Here is a 21,386-nt window from a genome sequence, read left to right as displayed (position 1 = left end):
TCAAACCATTTTAATTAGCAATTATGTTGCCTGTGTCCACTCCTCTGACAAGACATTTTGGTTCAAACAACTTTATTCAGTTTAATCAAAACAGGTACTGAACATAGGTCAAAATACCCTTTTATCGATGACCTAAAAATACTGTAGAACATTAATTACTGGAAATATAACTGACTTTGCTGCCCGCATTCAGTAGCTCTTAAAACCAAAGCCTTTCAAGTTTAACAGAGCATAAAATAAAATGGATGCGTTTTGACTGTAGCAGTGGAATATGGGTACAGGTTTTACGACATGATTGAGGTAACCTAAGAGAAACATTATGCAGAGGGAATATGGTTATTGATAGACGTGAGTCTCATGAAAGTGATATGTTGTATTGCTCTTCTTTGGCAGTGTCATCTCAATTTCAGATCCACAGAAGGTCGTGTGCAGTAGATATTTAATCATTTAAAAAAATAAAATTGTAATCGATTATTTTTGCAGTAGATTCAACATAACATATTACAAGGTTTAACTACTAATGCTGCATGTTTCAATACACGGTGCTATGAAAGTTCAGTTCTCACAGTAACGTCACTGTCAAACATAAGCCACACCTAGGAGGAAAAAGTCAAATGGAAATCAGCTGGATAGACTCAATCGGATTGGCTCGTTGTACCACCCTTTACCCAGTGTGGCAGCGTGAGATTGGACCTACACAGATGTAATTAGCCCCTCCCCTTTCATTAATGACGGAGTTGAACTGTGGACTTAATCATCTTCACTTAGTGATTTCTGACATTTGGTGGGATCTTCAATAAAAGAAAATGTGCTTGTCAGGGTTAGCTGTCCATGGTCTCTCTTGACCATAAAACTTCCAAGACCAGTCCAATAGGTCTTGGGACGGTTTCTTTCAGAGTCCAGCGTCCAAGCAGAGGCTGGTTTGGAGTCGAGGACGTGGTTCGAAAGGCCTTGCGGTTCAGAGGAAGGTCCTTCCATCAAATGACCAGGCATAGGGTCAGTTCTTAGGTCAGGGACCATGATGGAGGATAAAGATCACAGTAAACGGGAGACTCTAGATACCATGGGCATTTCAAAAATGTCCTTCACGGTATGGTTTTGATCCAGCTGATGTGAAACATGCACTTGTCGGGATATCCTTCCTCTAAATGAGCAAACGGCTTTCTGGCTCAGGCTCTACAAAACATTGAGACAGAGAGAAAAAAAAAACAGATGAAAAGAAAACAAACGGGGAGGATGTATAGGCCTACATATTTGGCCTGCATGGGCTTGTCTTCCATCGGGAGAGCGTTAGACACAGAGAGCTTTGGGGAACCTGCAGACAAGGAGAGAACAAGGTAGTGTCAATCACGTCTCTGTCTAGACACAAAACACACATGCACTGATAAAAGTATATATGTAAGACTGAGGCCCATTTGTGCACTAGAGTATAAGCCGGTAGTAACATTATCGTAACACGATCCCACCTGTCCTCAGTGAATCCCTCTATCTCCTCATCATCATTCAGCTCCATGTCCAACTCATTGTCAAGACAACCGCGGCCGTACCCACTCAGGACACTTTGGAAATAAAGCAGAAATATCATGACTGCTTATTCAAACATACCGGTACATCGGTTTTCTCTGGTTGACAGATTGCTTTTGGAGTTGATCTGTTAGGTCCCCTTCCCTAGCCTTTCGTCCTCCTGGTAATGGATTACACTCCCATACCACATGAGACCAGACAGGCTTTAGGTTGTGTACCAGCTGCCTCGGCACATCAAGCCCAATCAACTCCTGCTGCTGTATAGTGAAAGCCACCCCCCCCAGAACCAGTAGAATATGCTGGTTTGGTGTGAGCAATTCATACCAGCAACGCGAGACAGATTTTCTGATTTTATAACATACATGATGGACCATAGAAATTAATCCACAGGCCACCAACTATTTCATACTGGCTGTAGAACTAACAAACTCATATGTTTTGTCAAAGATTGCATGGAGAGAGAGTGAGGTCTGCTGTGGCTGCTCACCTGACGGAGCGACAGGTGAAGAATACAATCCTCTTCAGCCTCTTGTTGTAGAAGAAGTAGTTGAAGGACCAGAGGCTGCCTTCCTCACCAAAGGGGTCTGAGTCCAGGTCAGGGTTGTAGCTGAGGACAAAGAGGGACATATAAATATACTTCATATACTGGCAGCAAACAAGAATCAGAAAACATACTGTACATGTACCTTCACACACACACACCTGTATATGTCACATTCCTGCAGGCTAATTTCCTGGTCGATGAAGTTCCACAGCTCTGGCCCCAGGGAATTGAACTCCACTCCAACTGATGAGTACAGGCTGCTGTTTACTGCATTCGCCACCTGGAGGAGGCACGGCACACAATCATTACAACTTCTCATTCTCCTTACAGATGAATAGACCTCTTAAGGCCTTTGCTGCATGTCGGATTCAGACTTCTACGATTATCACGTCACTGTGCGATGTTACCAAATTAAAATCTTGATATTAACCTGGCCAGATTGTACGACTTTCTTCAGGTCTGCAATTGGCTTGCGAGGCTACGTCAGCCGACATAGGCTGTCAACTGCAGAGGTGTATTTGACCTGTGCATGTGCCAACACCAGCAACACAAGCCTCACTCTATGCTTATGCGCGAGTGAAGTGTGTTTGGAAAAACTGAAAGAATACATCTTAGAAAAAGTTCACATACAAACTTTTTGTCCAAACTCAAATAGGCTTCCCCAAAATAACATGGTCGCTGTGGTAGAACGTTTATTTTGACTGGTGATTTTGTGCATTCCTCAAAATCCCACCAGGTAGCCTAAACAAGATGATTATTAGGGAAATCATTATTCTTGCACAGCATGTAAAAGTTTCAAACTATTATACGAATATGACTTTTCACAATAATCGTATTATTGTGTGCATACTCTGTGCCGGCCGTGTTCCTATTGGTCAGTCACCGGGATCAGCTCGTAAAACTAGCCACACTACACGACAAAGGCAAAACCAATCTGACACTGAGAACTTTGCCAGAGCCTACGGCTAAAATCGTACAGTCTGCAAAGGCCTTCACAGCAGCGGTGTCAAACTCAATTCCTGAAAGGCCTCCGTTGTACTTGATTGATCAATTAAGATTATTTATTAGTTAGGTTATAATTAAAGGTTATTGATTAGTCACTTGGTTGTCAGTCTTAATTAGACAAACTGAAAGGTGATAGAAAAGGAACCAGCAGACACACGGTCCTCCAGGAATTGAGCATGACACCTATCTTATAGCCTGTGATATTCTATAAGCCCCTTGTAGAAAATTCACTATCTTCCCCTTATGTGTATGGCTTAGTAACAATGTGCTTCCGGGACTTGCATGGAATGAGTCAGAGCATCTGCATATGAGTATGTGAGCAATTCTGAAATTAGGCTTGAACGGCCGTTTTAATTGGGCTGGTTTAAAGTCATCCCAATGTGGTCTAATCATGAGAGGAACAGAGGTAGTGCTACTGACCCAGTTGAGGCTGGGCTCCCGGCTGAACTCGTGGCCCCGAGCTGCACTGAAGTCGTAGTCGGGCCTGAATGACTCGTTGAGCGTGGTGATGAGGTAGAACAACGTCTTCCTGCAACACTTGTCACTCAGAGGGTTCTCACCATCCTCACTGCTCTTCCCCAGTCTGTGCAAAACAATGGAGATAAGTAGAGGGCGCAAGGGAGAGAGAGAGTGGAGTTATTTGGTTGGGAAGTAAAAAATATTATTCTCCATTCATGTGCCACATAAGACTGATAGTGTATCTACGACACCAGTATCTACAGAGTAGTATTCATTAGTGCACACTGTAGGAACATTTTTCACAATGGAAAACAAAAACAGGTAGTCCCTCCCCCTGTTACGTTCCTAGTGGTCAGACCTGTGTTATGCAAACATTGTGTGGCTGTGGTACTTACTGGGGTGGGCTGGTGGCGCTGGACTGGGGGGGCGAGAGGGCCTCTAGGACATGCGGTTCCCCTTCCTGGCAGAACTGCTTAAACATGTGCTTGTCATCACCAGCCATCTTGCAGGAGTAGCTCTCGATCCTAAAGACAGAGAAAACCCAGAGTTAAACTGTTGGCATTGTATTAAAAGTGGAATTCCTTTAAATCTGACTGCGGAGGACATGGGTATTGCCTCAAAGTAATCATGTTCCTAATTCAATAACGCAAACTGTATAGTATTTCATCCACTGGCCCTCCCACATTGTATGTTTCTTTGTGTTTATTGCTTTGAACAAGTCTCTGTCTGTTTCATTGAGTTCTATTTGAGGGATGTGGATGGAATGGCACTAGGTTGAGGGAGTGGTGCAGGGTCTGGTCTGGTCATGTTTATTTTCCCCCCAACCTTAGTTATGCAAGAGAAGAGGTTGTGCAACTCAAACTCTGGCTCAGAGACACACTGCGGCTCAGTCTAATTATAGGAAGGAGCAAAGGTCAGGTGGGTGGGTGTCACATGACTGGCCTAGTTTCCATTAACAGACAAATGTGACTCACCACCTGGATTGAGTAGGTCTTATGTAGCAAAATGTTTTTTTTGTTGTTTTTTTTAACATTGGATCAAAGTAGAGACTCAGAGCTACAAAATGGTATGTCATACACTGCATTTGAGGAACAATGGGAAAGTAATTCTGCCTTGAAAGTTGATCAACTTGTAAACTCACTTTTGAGAAAATGGCCTTTGAATGTTTTGGTATCTAGTGAAGAGCTCTTTGTCTACACCCATTCAGCATCGATCACACCCTCTAAAGCATTAGCCCCACCCATCTCGGAGCGCACACTTGACGCTCTGGCCGATGATTTGTTTACCTCTGGATAACATGAAACAGTCTAACCAGCTCTACTGGCAACAATTTCATGACACTTTTTTGCAGATGTTTACTGACACCGGCCATATTCAATGGGTGTTGTACACACGCCACGTAACGTTAGCTAACAAGTCAGCCAGCTAACGTTAGCTAGTTAAACAACAATGAACAAAGTGCCAACAATGCCTAACATTACGCTCTAACTAGAAAAGCAAACAGCTCTGGGAAACGAATAATAACCTTCGCTAAGGAGCCAGCTAGCTAACGTTAGCTAGCTAACAGTACACTTTAGCTTACCCCTTGTGTTGTCTTATGGGTAAAAAAATGACCCACCACTATGTTTAAACAGCAGAGAAAACCCCCTAAATTATATTTTTTCAACTTGAAATTTTATGACTTTTCCTAGCGTGAGCCCAACATTAGAAAAAGTGAAACATTGCCTTTGTTCATATTTCCATGAAAGCTGTACACCACTTGGGTACAAAGATTGTCTTAGGGTAATTTTGACCCGGCAGTTATAAAATCATTTACGCCACAAAAAAAACACGCACACAAATTGAGATTGAACTCAGACAAAACAATCGGTTGCACACAAACACTTCATTGTGCATGTGCAGCATCTCCCCTCCACGAAAAAAACCCACGACTCAAGTTCAGACAAAATAAAAACAATTTCAGACAAAACATTTATTGAAAGCATTGTTTACTAATGGGGAATGCAGCCAGCGGCTATAAATGTTCTCTTTGCTGAAACCATAAGTGCACGTTTCAGTGCCCAACAGGTCGTAGATCATATTTTTTCAGATGTCCAGGAGGAACAAGAGAACAATGATTTTTGAAGAGAAGGAGGTATCTGAAGAGGATGGGGAAGAAATCCCCCAAGCTGAGAGAGACATTTGTGTCAGAACAGCAAAATATGGTCCTTGTCACCATGACAACCAGGGCAGGATGGCAGCACAAAAGGTCATAAAGATGACCCCAGGGCCCACAAGCCATGCAATTGCCCATGCCTAGGACATCGGCTCAACATTCTACATGTTCATCACACCAGCCATCGAACATTTTTTTTCCTGGAGATTACGAATTTGAAGGGTTTCCGTAAATATGGAGACAATTGGAAAAGGATGGATGAGATTGACCTGCGTGCCAACATAGGGCTGCTAATCTTAGCAGATGTGTACAGGTCCCGAGGCGAGGCTACATGTAGACTCTGGGATGCAGCGAGTGGAAGGGTGATTTTCCGTGCCAAGATGCCACGGAGTCTTGCACACTTTCTCAAGAATGCTACGATTTGATAGCCGCGAGTCAAGACCTGCAAGACGTGTGAGAGACAAACTGGCGGCCATAAGAGAGGTCTGGGAGAAGTGGGTGGAGCGTCTGCCACACCTCTACAACCCTGGGCCTGAAGTAACAGTGAATGAGCAACTGGTTCCATTCAGAGGTACATTTTTATTTCATATCTGTATTGTACAGTTGAAGTTGGAAGTTTACACACCTCAACCAAATACATTTAAACTCAGTTTTCCACAATTCATGACATTTAATCCTAGTAAAAATTCCCTGTCTTAGGTCAGGTAGGATCACCACTTATTTTAATGTGAAATGTCAGAATGTGATTTTTATTTCAGCTTTTTTGTTTTATCACATTCCCAGTGTGTCAGAAGTTTACATACTCAATTAGTATTAGGTAGCATTGCCTTTAAATTGTTTAACCTGGGTCAAACGTTTCAGGTAGCCTTCCACAAGCTTCCCACAATAAGTTGGGTGAATTTTGGCCCATTCCTCCTGACAGAGCTGGTGTAACTGAGTCAGGTAAGTAGGCCTCCTTGTACGCACACACTTTTTCAGTTCTGCCCACACATTTTCTAGGGGATTGAGCTCAGGGCTTTGATGGCCATTCCAATACCTTGACATCGTTGTCCTTAAGCCATTTTGCCACAACTTTGGAAGTATGCTTGGGGTCATTGTCCATTTGGAAGACTCATTTGCGACCCAGCTTTAACTTCCTGACTGATGCCTTGATGTTGCTTCAATATATCCACAAAATTTTCCTGCCTCATGCCACCATCCATTTTGTGAAGTGCACCAGTCTCTCCTGCAACAAAAGCACCCCAACAACATGCTGCTGCCACACCCATGCTTCACGGTTGGGATGGTGTTCTTTGGCTTGCAAGCCTCCCCCTTTTCCTCCAAACATAACGATGGTCATTATGGCCAAACAGTTCTATTTTTGTTTCATCAGACCAGAGGACATTTCTCAAAAAAGTACGATCTTTGTCCCCATGTGCAGTTGCAAACCGTAGTCTGGCTTTTTTAAGGCGGTTTTGGAGCAGTGGCTTCTTCCTTGCTGAGAGGCCTTTCAGGTTATGTCGATATGGGACTTGTTTTACTGTGGGTATAGATACATTTGTACCTGTTTCCTCCAGCATTTTCACAAGGTCCTTTGATGTTGATCTGGGATTGATTTACACTTTTCGCATCAAAGTACATTCATCGCTAGGAGACAGAACGGGTCTTCTTCCTGAGCGGTAGGACGGCTGCGTGGTCTTTATACTTGCGTACTATTGTTTGTACAGATGAACGTGGTACCTTCAGGAGTTTGGAAATTGCTCCCAAGGATGAACCAGAGATGTAGAGGTCTACAATTTTTTTCTGAGGTCTTGGCTGATTTCTTTTGATTTTCCCATGATGTCAAGCAAAGAGGCACTGAGTTTGAAGGTAGACCTTGAAATACATCCACAGGTACACCTCGAATTGACTCCGATGATGTCAATTATTCTATCAGAAGCTTCTAAAGCCATGACATTTTCTGGAATTTTCAAACCTGTTTAAACACAGTCATCTTTGTATGTAAGCCTCTGACCCACTGGAATTGTGATACAGTGAAATAATCTGTCTGTAAACAATTGTTGAGAATTACTTTTCATGCACAAAGTAGATGTCCTAACCAACTTGCCAAAACTATAGTTTGTTAACAAGGAATTTATGGAGTGTTTGAAAAATGAGTTTATTGCTTCAATCTAAGTGTATGTAAACTTCTGACTTCAACTGGAAGTGATTATCACTGTTCATTTATTATGTATTGCTATAATATCATTGATTTGTGATTGTTTTCTGTGACACTGATACAAATTAATGATAATCTCTTTTGTCAAAAGGTCGCTGTCCTTTCTGGAAGTATATGCCCAGCAATTGGAAGATGCAAGTCCACACAGGGAAGCCGACCAGTGGAGGCCCGGAGAAGAACCAGGGGGTGCGGGTTGTGCTTAATGTGACAGATGGACTGAGGGGGCACAATGTCACATGTGACAATTTCTTCACCTTTTATGAACTCAGCCAGCAGCTCCTGAAGAGGAAGATCACCATGGTTGGCACAGTTAGAAAGAACAAGTCTGAGCTCCACCCTGCAGTCCTCGCAACAAGGGGGAGAGAGAGAGAGAGAGAGAGAGAGACCTTCTCAAAGTTTGCCTCCACCCTGACCACCACTCTAGTTTCTTAACTCCCAAAGAGGCACAAGAATGTGGTCCTTCTGAGCACACTGCACAAAACGGCTGAGATCAGTGATCGTGAGGACAGGAAGCCCGCCATCATCCTGGAGTACTACAAAGTAGGCGTGGACAACCTGGACAAGATGATTGGAACTTACAGCTGCAGGAGGATGACTGCCCGCTGGCCCCTGGTCATTTTCCATAACATCATTGATGTGTCCTCATACAATGCCTTCGTGATATGGAACAAGATCAACCCTACCTGGATACCTGATAAGTGGAAAAAGAGGGTGTTCCTGGAGAAGCTGGGAAAGGCACTTGTAACCCCACACCTTCAAAGAAGGGAGCGCCTTCCCGGCACAGCAGCCTCTGCAGCGCTTGTGAAAGCTGTTCAGGTGGCTGAATCTTGTCCTGATCCACCGGAGGCTGCAGCTGGGGCAGGTAAGAGGAGGAGATGCCAATTCTGCCCCCCAAAGAAGGACTGTAGAACAAATACTATGTGCTGCACATGTGAGAAATACATCTGCAAAGTCCATGCACACACACTTGCATACTGTCCTACATGTGCTAATTACAGTTGATTGATTTATGTTCTTCATGTTTTTGTTTTGTATCCATCCTATTTTATTCTTATTTATACACCTTGTGGGTGGGGGCAATGGTTAAAAAAAAGGGAGAAGACTAGAATTTTGTTGTTGAATTCCCCATTGTACAGTATATAATAATATCACTGTTGCCCAAAAAGTTCAAGACTTATGGTTTCCCTTAAATAAAATGCATTCAAAACTACTTTCTGCACATTTCTGCTACTTACTTAGGCTATACAACTGCTATCGCTCACAAAAAAATATGTTTACTCCTATGCAGTACCTTTAACAATAAACCTCTACTTTAGTAAAGAAAACAATGACAGGTGTGTTGTAATAAAAACAAGTGGTGTCCACTGATTAAATGCAGTCATTGTGAAAATGGAAAACCCAGATATTCAAAGTTTGAATGACAGGTTGTTTCTCCATGCAAAATAGATTTGGGGTTTAAAATTCAATTAAGCTGCTTTATTTTAGGGGTTAAGTGAAGGCGGGTATACAGAATGTTAAGACATATAGCTAGCTATGTAAACAATGTTTAAGATCACACATGTCACGTAATGTTAGCTAACGAGCCAGCCAGCTAACGTTAGCTAGTTAAACAACAATGAACAACGTGCCAACAATTCCACAGTGCTGGGAGCTAACCAACCAGGTCCAATGTTAGCTAGCTAACATTAGGCTCTAACTAGAAAAGCAAACAACTCTGGGGAAACAAATAACTTCAGCTAGGGAGCCAGCCAGCTAACATTAGCAGTACACTTCATTTCTGCCAAAAAACACGTTTTGCCCAAAATGTTTTAATTACATTCAAAACGGCTCTCCTGTGAAGTCGTGACTTGCGACAAATGCCTAGTTTCCTGAATCGGGCCACAAACAGATTTTTTTTAAACATTGAACAAATAGGGATGGCTGGAGATCAAAACTGTAGAAAGGTTGGCATAAAAAGTTTTGCTAAAAGTGTGGGTGTAGTTAGGCCTAGTTGTGAATAAATGCCAAATTAGGCTATATAGCGGGCGGCAAAGTACGGCCCGCGGGCCATTTCCGGACCACCGGGTACTTCAATTCAGCCCGCGAGACATTTATAATTTATTTATTTTTTACAAAATTATAAAAAAATAAAGTAAAAAAACATTTCATGGTATCCAATTGGTAGTTATAGTCTTGTCCCATTGCTGCAACTCTCATACAGACTCGGGAGAGGCGAAGGTCGAGACCCATGCGTCCTCCGAAACACCACCCAGCCAAGCCGCACTCCTTCTTGACACAATGCCCGCTTAACCCAGAAGCTAGCCGCACCAACGTGTCAGAAGAAACACCGTACACCTGGCAACCGTGTCAGTGTGCTCGCACCTGGCCCGCCACATGAGTCGCTAGAGCGAGATGGGACAAGGAAATCTCGGCCTGCCAAACCCTCTCCTCCCAGTCACTGCCAGCTGTGACACAGCCTGGGATCGAACCCGGGTCTGTAGTGATGCCTCAAGCACTGCGATGCAGTGCCTTGGACTGCTGCACCACTTGATTTTAACAAACAATTGGTCCCCCCCAAAAATGCGGATTTCAAAATCCCGATGTGGCCATCGAGCCAAAATGTTTGCCCACCCCTGCTATATAGGATAGTTGTTTGTGTAGGTCTATTTGTAACAGACTTCCTGGTTAAATAAAAAAACGTATCCAGAAAGTCATTCTATGGAAAACTATGATAGAATGTGAACCTCAAACATGTGACTGCCTGCTCTTTTGTATCATTATGGGTCCAGTTGTATATTTCTGAGTAATTGCAGACTTTGGCTTTTATTGGGGTGGAAAGAGTTAGCCTCAGAGTCAAATTGTGCCATCATGGGCCATACTAATCCAGTAAGCAGCAGGCTAAACACCATCAGTGCCCAGCTGTGAGCGTGTGTATGCTCCATACCACTCCCCATTACAGTATAAAAATAGCCACACAGGCCTGTTAGAGGACACCCTGTCCTGGGTCAGACTGCCCCCATGGGTCAGAACCATGAAAGGGGTCACCACCACCTGCACCGTTCCCACTGGTTCCACAACCTACAGTCCTTTGTAAAATCCCTGCTCCTACTGTTACCTCAATGCCTGCTGCAGTTTAGTAAATCTACCCCCGTTGCAAAACACTCATCCACCATCCTAAGGGATCAATACTTTTTGTGAGAGATTACACCACCTTAGCAAAATTGTCCATATTACCAGTAATCACTACAGGGCTTGATGTGGATTAGGGCTCAAATCCTATGGCAATTCTATTGCATAAAACCCAATATTGCCTCATCTGGTCCTGCTCAGGCACTTTTCAGGTAGCCTACACCACATCTTTAGCACAGAGACACCTCTGTGGGAGTTCAGTTGACCATATTATTCCGACAGTTTATTGTTTACCTCTGTGTTTACATATGCAGTGTCCTCAGGTGTGACTTTACCCTTCATAGGCTGTATGGTTTTGTTGATGCTCCCAGAGAGCCTCAAAGTGTTATGCTTGCCTTTTAAAATAGAGCCTATTAACCCAATAAGAAACACACCCCTGAAGAGAGGCACAGGATGCATGCACCATCCACAGAGGAGGTAGGGTGAGGGGTGTGTTATAGTCCATGAACAGCTGACCCTGTAGTAGTAGCAGCCTACAGTTCCATCTGTCACCATGCACTTGCGGTTCACACCCAGGCCTACTAAAGGACAGTACATTTAGTCACGGTTAAAAATTTGAACCTACAGTACCATTCAAAAATTTGGAACCCTACTCATTCAAGAGTTTTTATTTTTACTATTTTCTACATTGTAGAATATTAGTTTAGACAAACTATGAAATAACACATGGAATTACGTAGTAACCAAAAGTGTTAAACAAAATGTATATATATTTTATATCCTTCAAAGTAGCTACCCTTTGCCTTGATGATAGCTTTGCACACTCTTGGCATTCGCTCAACCAGCTTCAATCAATCAAATGTATTTATAAAGCCCATTTAACATCAGCCGATGACAAAGTGCTATACAGAAACAACAGGGTTGCCTAAACCCCAAACAGCAAGCAATGCAGATGTAGAAGCACGGTAGCTAGAGGTCGACCGATTATGATTTTAATGCCGATACCGATTATTGGAGGACCAAAAAAGCTGATACCGATTTAAAATCGGCCAATGTAAAAAAAAAAAGCCTTTTGTTATGACAATTACAACAATACTGAATGAACACTTATTTTAACTTAGTATTTATGTATTATATTATCAATTTAGCCTCATAAATAAATGAAACATGTTCAATTTGGTTTAAATAATGCAAAAACAGTGTTGGAGAAGAAAGTAAAAGTGCAATATGTGCCATGTAAAAAAGCTAACGTTCAAGTTCCTTGCTCAGACCATGAGAACATATGAAAGCTGGTGGTTCCTTTTAACATGAGTCTTCAATATTCCCAGGTAAGAAGTTTTAGGTTGTAGTTATTATAGGAACATTTCTCTATACGATTTGTATTTCATATACCTTTGACTATTGGATGTTCTTATAGGCACTTTAGTATTGCCAGTGTAACAGTATAGCTTCCATCCCTCTCCTCGCTCCTACCTGGGCTCGAACCAGGAACACATCGACAACAGCCACCCTCAAAGCAGCGTTACCCATGTAGAGCAAGGGAAACAACTACTCCAAGTCTCAGAGCGAGTGACGTTTGAAACGCTATTAGCGCGCACCCGCTAACTAGCTAGCCATTTCACATCAGTTACACCAGCCTTTTCTTGGGAGTTGATAGGCTTGAAGTCATAAACAGCGCAATGAAGAGCTGCTGGCAAAACACACGAAAGAGCTGTTTGAATGAATGCTTACGAGCCTGCTGGTCCCTACCACCGCTCAGTCAGACTGCTCTATCAAATCATAGACTTATTATAATAAACACACAGAAATACGAGCCTTAGGTCATTAATATGGTCGAATCCGGAAACTATCATCTCGAAAAGAAAACGTTTTTTTTTCTTTCAGTGAAATACGGAACCGTTCCATATTTTATCTAACGGGTGGCATCCCTAAGTCTAAATATTCCTGTTACATTGCACAACCTTCAATGTTGTGTCATAATTACGTAAAATTCTGGCAAATTAGTTCGCAACGAGCCAGGCGGCCCAAACTGTTGCATATACCCTGACTCTGCGTGCAATGAATGTAAGAGAACTGACACAATTTCACCTAGTTAATAATATTGCCTTCTAACCTGGATTTCTTTTAGCTAAATATGCAGGTTTAAAAATATATACTTGTGTATTGATTTTAAGAAAGGCATTCATGTTTATGGTTAGGTACAATCGTGTAACGATTGTGCTTTTTTCGCAAATGCGCTTTTGTTAAATCATCCCCCGTTTGGCGAAGTTGGCTGTCTTTGTTAGGAAGAAATAGTATTCACACAGTTCGCAACGAGCCAGGCGGCCCAAACTGCTGCATATACCCTGACTCTGTTGCAGAGGTGACACATTTTCCCTAGTTATAAGAAATTCATGTTAGCAGACAATATTAACTAAATATGCAGGTTTAAAAATATATACTTGTGTATTGATTTTCAGAAAGACATTGATGTTTATGGTTAGGTACACGTTGGAGCAACGACAGTTCTTTTTCGTGAATGCGCACCACATCGATTATATGCAACAGGCTAGATAAACTAGTAATATCATCAATCACGTGTAGTTAACTAGTGATTCTGATTGTTTTTTTTATAAGATAAGTTTAATGCTAGCTAGCTACTTACCTTGGCTTCTTACTGCATTCGCATAACAGGCAGGCTCCTCGTGGAGTGCAATGTAAAGCAGGTGGTTAGAGCGCTGGACTAGTTAACCGTAAGGTTGCAAGATTGAATTCCCAAGCTGACAAGGTAAAATTCTGTCGTTCTGCCCCTGAACAAGGCAGTTAACCCACCGTTCCTAGGCCGTCATTGAAAATAAGAATGTGTTCTTAACTGACCTGCCTAGTTAAAAAAATATATATAAATTCGGCAAATCGGTGGCCAAAAATGTGGAGATTATAACACTACATGGCCAAGATACTCAAACCTCCATAGATGACACGCAGGGTCAAATAATAATGATAATCACAGTGGTTGTAGAGGGTGCAACAGGTCAGCACCTTAGGAGTAAATGTCAGTTGGCTTTCACAGCGTCACCTGGAATGCTTTTCCAACAGTCTTGAAGGAGTTCCCAAATACGTTGAGCATTTGTTGGCTGCTTTTCCTTCACTCTGCGGTAATACTCATCCCAAACCATCTCAACTGGGTTGAGGTCAGGTGATTGTGGAGGCCAAGTCATCTGAAGCAGCACTCCATCACTCTCCTTCTTGGTCAAATAGCCCTTACACAGCCTTGAGTTTTGTTGGGTCATTGTCCTGTTGAAAAACAAATGATAGTGGGACTAAGGGCAAACCAGATGGGATGGCGTATCGCTTCAGAATGCTGTGGTAGTCATGCTGGTTGTGTGCCTTGAATTCTAAATAAATCAGACAGTGCCACCACCAAAGCACCCCCAAACCATCACACCTCCTCCTCCATGCTTCACGGTTGGAACCACACATGTTGAGATCATCCATATTGACTGACCTTCATGTCTTAAAGTAATGATGGACTGTTGTTTCTCTTTGCTTATTTGAGGTGTTCTTGCCATAATATGGACTTGGTCTTTTACCAAATAGGGCTATTTTCTGTATACCACCCCTACCTTATCACAACACAACTGATTGGCTCGTGTTTCTTGGCCCAAGCAAGTCTTTTTCTTATTGGTGTCCTTTAGTAGTGGTTTCTTTGCAGCAATTTGACCATGAAGGCCTGATTCACGCAGTTGATGTTGAGATGTGTCTGTTACTTGAACTCTGAAGCATTTATTTGGGCTGCAATTTCTGAGGCTGGTAACCCTACTGAACTTATCCTTTGAAGCAGCGGTGACTGTGGGTCTTCCTTTCCTGTGGCGGTCCTCATGAGAGCCAGTTTCATCATAGCACTTGATGGTTTTTGCGACTGCACTTGAAGAAACTTTAAAAGTAATTTACATTTTCCGTATTTATTGACCTTCATGTCTTAAAGTAATGATGGACTGTCATTTCTCTTTGATTATTTGAGCTGTTCTTGCCATAATATGGACTTGGTCATTTACCAAATAGGGCTATCTTCTCTATACCAACCCCTATCTTGCCACAACTGATTGTCTCAAACGCATTAAGGAAAGAAATTCCACAAATTAACTTAACAAGGCACACCTGTTAATTGAAATGCATTCCAGGTTGACTACCTCATGAAGCTGGTTGAGAGTGCAAAGCTGTCATCAAGGCAAAGGGTGGCTACTTTGAAGAATCTCAAATATATTTTGATTTGTTTAACACTTTTTTGGTTACTACATGATTCTGTTTCATAGTTTTGATGTCTTCATTATTATTCTACAATGTAGAAAATAGTAAAAAATTAAGAAAAACCCTTGAATGAGTAGGTGCGTCCAAACTTTTGAATGGTACTTTATGTGGTAGTCATGCAACTGTAACGCAGGCTTTACAAAACACTCTGTGACAAGTGATTAGATATGAGGTAATTTGATCGACTGATGATGCTGGTCTAGTGCTGTTATGGTAATTACCTTCCAAGGATGCGAGACTCTCCCGTTTCAACACAGAGTTGAGAGCTCAGGGCTTCAAAACTGCTGTTTTCTAACAGTTTCATTGCTGCCTGTGAAAGGAAAGGGAAACGTTAAAATAGACAGTCCATCAGCCATTCAATAATACTTTTTCACGGCTTCCTTAGTGGGAAAATGGGGCGTATGAAATAAATGTTATCGTTATTAATCTACTTGGCAGGGGCAGGTTGAGCAAATTTGCCCAGTGAAGTAGGTTTGCAGCAATATGTGGATGCAACCTGGTCTCAGAGCATTTTGTATAATTCTGTAAGTAAATCCGAGATACTCCATTTAGTAAAATATGTTACTTTCCTAAGGTATGTATTAGTTTGCAGTGGTGTAAAGTACTTAAGTAAAAATTCTTTAAAGTAGTTTTTTTGGATATCTTTACTATTCATATTTTTGATGAGTTTTACCTTTACTTCTACTTCACTACGTTCCTGAAGAAAATAATGTACTTTTTACTCCACACATTTTCCCTGACACCCAAAAGTACTTAACATTTTGAATGCTTAGCAGGACAGGACAATGGTCTAATTCACACACTTAAAGAGAAAATCCCTGGTCATCCCTACTGCATCTGATCTGACAGACTCATTAAACACAAATGCTTTGTTTGTAAATTAAGTCTGTTGGAGTGTGCCCCTGGCTATCCATAAATAAAAAATAAATAAAAAAAAATCTGCCATCTGGTTTGCATAATATAAGGAATTTGATATTATTTGTACTTTTACTACACAAGTATATTTAAAACCCAAACTTTGTTTTACTTTTACTCCAGTAGGATTTTACTGGGTGACTTTTACTTGAGTCATTTTCTATTAAGGTATCTTTACTTTTACTCAAGTATGACAATTGGGTACTTTTTCCACCACTGTCAGTTTGTGGAACCCATCACCCATTTCATATGATATGAATTACAATTCGTATTATGTTACGAATTTGCAAAACATATATGTTACGAATTCTAGCCTCAAAGCTCAATGATGATATTTGATATAGCTACAGTAGCTGCACCCCCAGATAAATTTGTTAGTTACATTACACTGTTTAGTGTCTGATTCCACTGGCCCATTTAATAAGCATAGGGGGGCAACCAAAGATTATTAAGTATTCTAATTCCTAATTCTATTGGGACACCCCGTGGGGAAATATGGAAAGTAAACAAAAAACGACCAACCCCTTTCTGTCTAGCTGACCCCATCCCCCACTAAACCTCTGTTTGCTAGGTAGTTGGCTACAGTAGCTAGCTAATCTACACATTTCACACAAACGTTCTTCTTACCAAAGATAACGCGTCGACGCTCTTTGTGAAACTGAAATGTCTTTACAAATTTCACTGATGATGTTTCTCTTAGCGGGTAACGACGCGCAACAGATTTGTTGTTGTTATGCAAGTTAGCTAGCAAGCACTGACTGTGTCAGAGCAGTTAGTCCCTAAACTTCAGCAATTTAAAAAGATACTCGTACGAGATTGATTTATCGTTAAAGCTTTTATCGAAACACTTCTTATGCCGATTAAATGAGACGACATCAAGTCCAAAGATCCCCTGAATCCGTCTGACTTGGATTGCAGCGGCATCCCTTTTGACAGATTTACGTTTACCGAGATAAGCTAACGTTAGCTTGCTAGCTACAGTTTCTGTCAGATCAAGTCGCCTTTTCGAAGCGACTTGATCCCTTGCACTGCTTCTATCTACTTCGCAAAGTCCCTGTGTAATTTTTGATTAGCAATACTGATCATTTGAAAGCAAACCACACAACCGCGTCGATGAAAACGTAATAAATCCACTGTATTTAACCCCCGCCCACTGTAAACCATGATATACATTTTCATTGTCAAGGACCACACCTACTTATTGAGTGTCGCTTTGTAGTGCTCTGAATGGCTGACTGACATGTCCTTATAAACCACTGATGGTTATGATTGGTCAAAATGGTGTGTCGTTTAATAATTCTAGATTGACAGGCGACGTACAGCCCTGTTGGAAGTCAAAGGCATCAATTCTTCCGACAACAAAAGCTGAGTGGCAACCCTTAACTGCATGATAACAATGCCTAAAACGAGTTGATTCATAGTCAATTTCTGTACAGTTATTTGTCTGTTCTAACAAGGCAGGAATGACAACAGGGGATTTTTTTTTTTTTTTACAGATTACCTGCAATCATGAAACACTAAGTACATAAGACTCAAGAACTGTCAGAAAAGCGAAGAAACTGCAAGACCTGAACACACACAGCTTGCAGTATAGAGTCAGCTCCGATCATTTCATCACTGGTAAGGGACAGATCGCAATTTATTCGGGGGAGAGGTGGTCCAAAGTAGGGGAGGGTTGTCAAACTTTTTTTTTCCTTTGGGGAGGGTTGTGTGTGTTTTAAAATGTTTATTGTACACGGGAGGGAGTGCATCCCCCCACAACAAACGCATCACAACACACAGGTTAAATTTTTTTTTTAAACTCTGACCCAATGACATTAATTTAGGGACAGGTCGAAAAGCATTCAACATTTATGGCAATTTAGCTAGCTAGCTAATTTGTCATATTTAGCTAGCTTGCTGTTGCTAGCTAATTTGTCCTGGGATATAAACATTGAGTTGTTATTGTACCTGAAATGCACAAGGTCCTCTACTCTGACAATTAATCCACACATAAAACTGTCAACCGAATCGTTTCTAGTCATCTCTCCTCCTTCAAGACTTTTTCTTCTCTTGACTTTATATTGCGATTGGCAACTTTCATAAATTAGATGCATTATCGCCACTGACCTCATTCGTCTTTCTGTCACCCACGTGGGTATAACCAATGAGCAGATTGCACGTGGGTACCTGCTTCTATTAACCAATGAGGAGATGGGAGAGGCAGGACTTGCAGCGCGATCTGCGTCACAAATAGAACTGACTTCTATTTTGGCCCTTGGCAAAGCAGATGCTCGCGAGCAGTGTGGGTGCAATAATTGAATAATATAGATTTCTACATTTATTTTGCAACGCTGGCGCACACAACGCAAGCGCTGTAGTTAGGGTATTATGCGCTATCCTTTCTGTGTGCTAACTTTCATCTATCCAGCATTCATAGTGTTTTCTGTGTGCTAACTTTTCATCTATCCAGCCCTCTATGCACCATTCATAGTGACAATAGTGGAAGGTGGATCGTTTGTTCAGATCTGCAATAGGCTAACTAGCAATCATGCCACACATAAACTACCACACATAAAAATCATACCACACAATCATACCACACATTATTAAGCTTTAGCTACTGCAAGCCTATGATATGAAGGCAATGTGCACCGGCGCTCCAACTGACTCTGACAGTTGAACTTAAGGTAAGGAAGAGTGTTTCAGGCTTACCATAGTTACTCTTATAATCCAACAATAAAATGATTATATTTATACAAAATATTCAGATACATATATATCTATGTAGCAGACGCAGTACCCATCTGCCAAAGAAATGCATGTCCGTGTCATTGCATGCCGCCAGCATATCTTTCTCTCTATCCCTCTGGGGCTAGGCCTAAACTTCTCTTCCTTTATATAGGCCATTTTTTAATATATATTTTTTATTTTAATTTCATACAGTGGACACCTACAGTAAGCCTATAGGCCTATGCATGCAATACCCTGATGCATTTAGTTCTCAAACCTCCGACAGCTGAACCATGAGGTGGACAATTATTGTTTTAGGAAAATAGCCTAAAAAACAATAAATAAAATAGGAAACACAAGGAATAGTGTTTTTGTAATTTGTTATGGGATGTATTTAAATACATGTAAATGTGGCAAACTTGGCAAATATCTCTCATTTATTGATGGCGCTGGCTGCGCCAAGTCGGACCTGAATGCATATGGATGTGTCCGTTAAATTTCTCAAATGTCCGGTAAATAAAATCTTCCCGGTCACGTTGCCCGGTGCCACATTTTTGGGATAAATGGTGTTGATGTGAGCCATGACCAGCCTTTCAAAGCATTTCATGGCTACAGACGTGAGTGCTACGGGTCGGTGGTCATTTAGGCAGGTTACCTTAGTGTTCTTGAGCACAGGGACTATGGTGGTCTGCTTGAAACATGTTGGTATTACATACTCAGACAGGGAGATGATGAAAATGTCAGTGAAGACACTTGCCAGTTGGTCAGCGCATGCTCGGGGTACTGGTCCTGGTAATCCGTCTGGCCCAGCGGCCTTGTGAATGTTGAACTGTTTAAAGGTCTTACTCACATCGGCTGCGGAGAGTGTGATCACACAGTCGTCCGGAACAGCTGATGCTCTCATGCATGTTTCAGTGTTCAGGGTCTCTTTGATTATGCCTGCACATCATGGTTCATCACCAGCCCTAAACATCTAAAGAATAAGCTACAGACTAGGGTTGCATATTTTCCCGGTATTGTACAAATGTTCCATCCCTAGAATAATCACTTTTCTCCCGGGTAATCTGGTATTTCACGCCCAAACAGGAAGTGTCTTTTTAAAGCATATTAAGCATATTAATATGTCTGGATTTGATAAGAGCTTTGATCTGCACGAACATTTATGTATGATGCTATCTGAGCCTGATGAGCCCTGCATTAAAGACATTTTTATCAGCTCAAGCCCTAAAAAAGCTCACATTTTTGTGCCATTATAGTTATAAACATAGTCTATGATATAGGCTACCACTCACATATCTGCATGAATCTGCAGGTAGCTAAACAACCAAGTTCAATGTTAGCTAGCTAACATTAGGCTATAGCTAGCCAGCAAATGTCTTTCTGGCAAAATTAGAAACGTGTCATATCTGAAAATGTAGCTAGCTAGACTATCTTACCCAAAACATCATTCATGTATACATCATTCAACAGATGCCATGGTTGCCCTTAGTTTGAAGATGTATCACAGGTGTTTTCTCAATTTCCTTAGCTATCATACTTGAATTTCACTGATTTCAAAACTCAGTCCTCCAGAAAGTGGAGAGCAACACTTATGCAGTTTTAATACACAATACATTTTGAAAAAGCTGCGCTAGACAGGATTACCTAGACATACTGAACAGCTCAAATAGACAGAAGCATGCTATATATGGCAGACCAATCCCAACTAATCTCTCAGCATGTCCAGCCCACTCATTATCTCATTTTTACATTTTAGTCATTTAGCAGACGACTTACAGTAGTGATTGCATACAATTCATACATTTCATTTTATGGCTAGTGGGAAGGTTGCTGCCTTTTTCTGTGGCTAAACCAACTAGGCTCGTAATTTAACAATTCGATTTGTATTTACCGATGGCATACAAGTTTTTATTAAGGCACATGGAAGTTCACATGCTCGAGAAGGCATTTCTGCCCGAAAATGCATAAACAAAAAAAATGCATTCAAACAGCTCTCCTGTGAAGTAGTGACCCGCGATCGACATGTGCCGACATACGTTTCCTGAAACGGGTCACATATGCTGAGCACATGTTGGCTGCTTTTCGTTCACTCTGCGGTCCAACTCATACCAAACCAACATCCCATGTGGCGCAGTGGTCTAAGGCACTGCATCTCAGTGCTAGAGGCGTCACTACAGACCTTGGTTCGATTCCAGGATGTATCACAACCGGCCATGATTGGGAGTGTGATGCACAATTGGCCCAGCGTTGTCCAGGTTAGGGGTTAGCTGGGGTAGGCTGTCATTGTAAATAAGAATTTGTTCTTGCGAATCAGTCCCACCTGGCCAACATCCGGTGAAATTGCAGAGCGACAAATTCAAATTAAATTACTATAAATAATTAAACTTTCATGAAATCACAAGTGCAATACATCAAAATAAAGCTTAACTTGTTGTTAATCCAGCTATTAACTTCCAGTTAATCCAGTTATTATTTATATC

General features: G+C 41.6%; 1 protein-coding gene across 1 annotated transcript; it reads right to left on the bottom strand.

Moving 5' to 3' along the window:
• Window positions 1-422: 422 nt before the first annotated feature.
• maf1b (MAF1 homolog, negative regulator of RNA polymerase III b) lies at window positions 423-17,336 on the bottom strand. Its single transcript, XM_014180640.2, has 8 exons — window positions 16,822-17,336; window positions 15,501-15,589; window positions 3,928-4,056; window positions 3,494-3,656; window positions 2,227-2,348; window positions 2,012-2,131; window positions 1,467-1,559; window positions 423-1,315 (listed from the first exon to the last, which is right to left on the bottom strand). The coding sequence occupies exons 2-8, from the start codon at window positions 15,581-15,583 to the stop codon at window positions 1,291-1,293; spliced, it is 735 nt and encodes a 244-aa protein (XP_014036115.1). The 5' UTR covers window positions 15,584-15,589; window positions 16,822-17,336; the 3' UTR covers window positions 423-1,290.
• Between the last annotated feature and the right edge of the window lie 4,050 nt (window positions 17,337-21,386).

The sequence above is a fragment of the Salmo salar genome, chromosome ssa29 (assembly GCF_905237065.1).
Source record: "Salmo salar chromosome ssa29, Ssal_v3.1, whole genome shotgun sequence".
NCBI lineage: Eukaryota > Metazoa > Chordata > Actinopteri > Salmoniformes > Salmonidae > Salmo > Salmo salar.
Note: the sequence above shows the minus strand (reverse complement) of the source record. Positions and strands in the feature narration are given on the sequence as shown.

What these genes read in the sequence shown, in the direction of transcription:
- maf1b (XM_014180640.2), bottom strand. Translation starts at nt 15,583, where the DNA reads ATGAAACTGTTAGAAAACAGCAGTTTTGAAGCCCTGAGCTCTCAACTC. An exon ending in GGGAGCCCAGCCTCAACTGG is followed by an intron (nt 2,349 to 3,493) that starts GTCAGTAGCACT and finishes TGCCTCCTCCAG; the next exon opens with GTGGCGAATGCAGTAAACAG. An exon ending in CAGGAATGTGACATATACAG is followed by an intron (nt 2,132 to 2,226) that starts GTGTGTGTGTGT and finishes CTTTGTCCTCAG; the next exon opens with CTACAACCCTGACCTGGACT.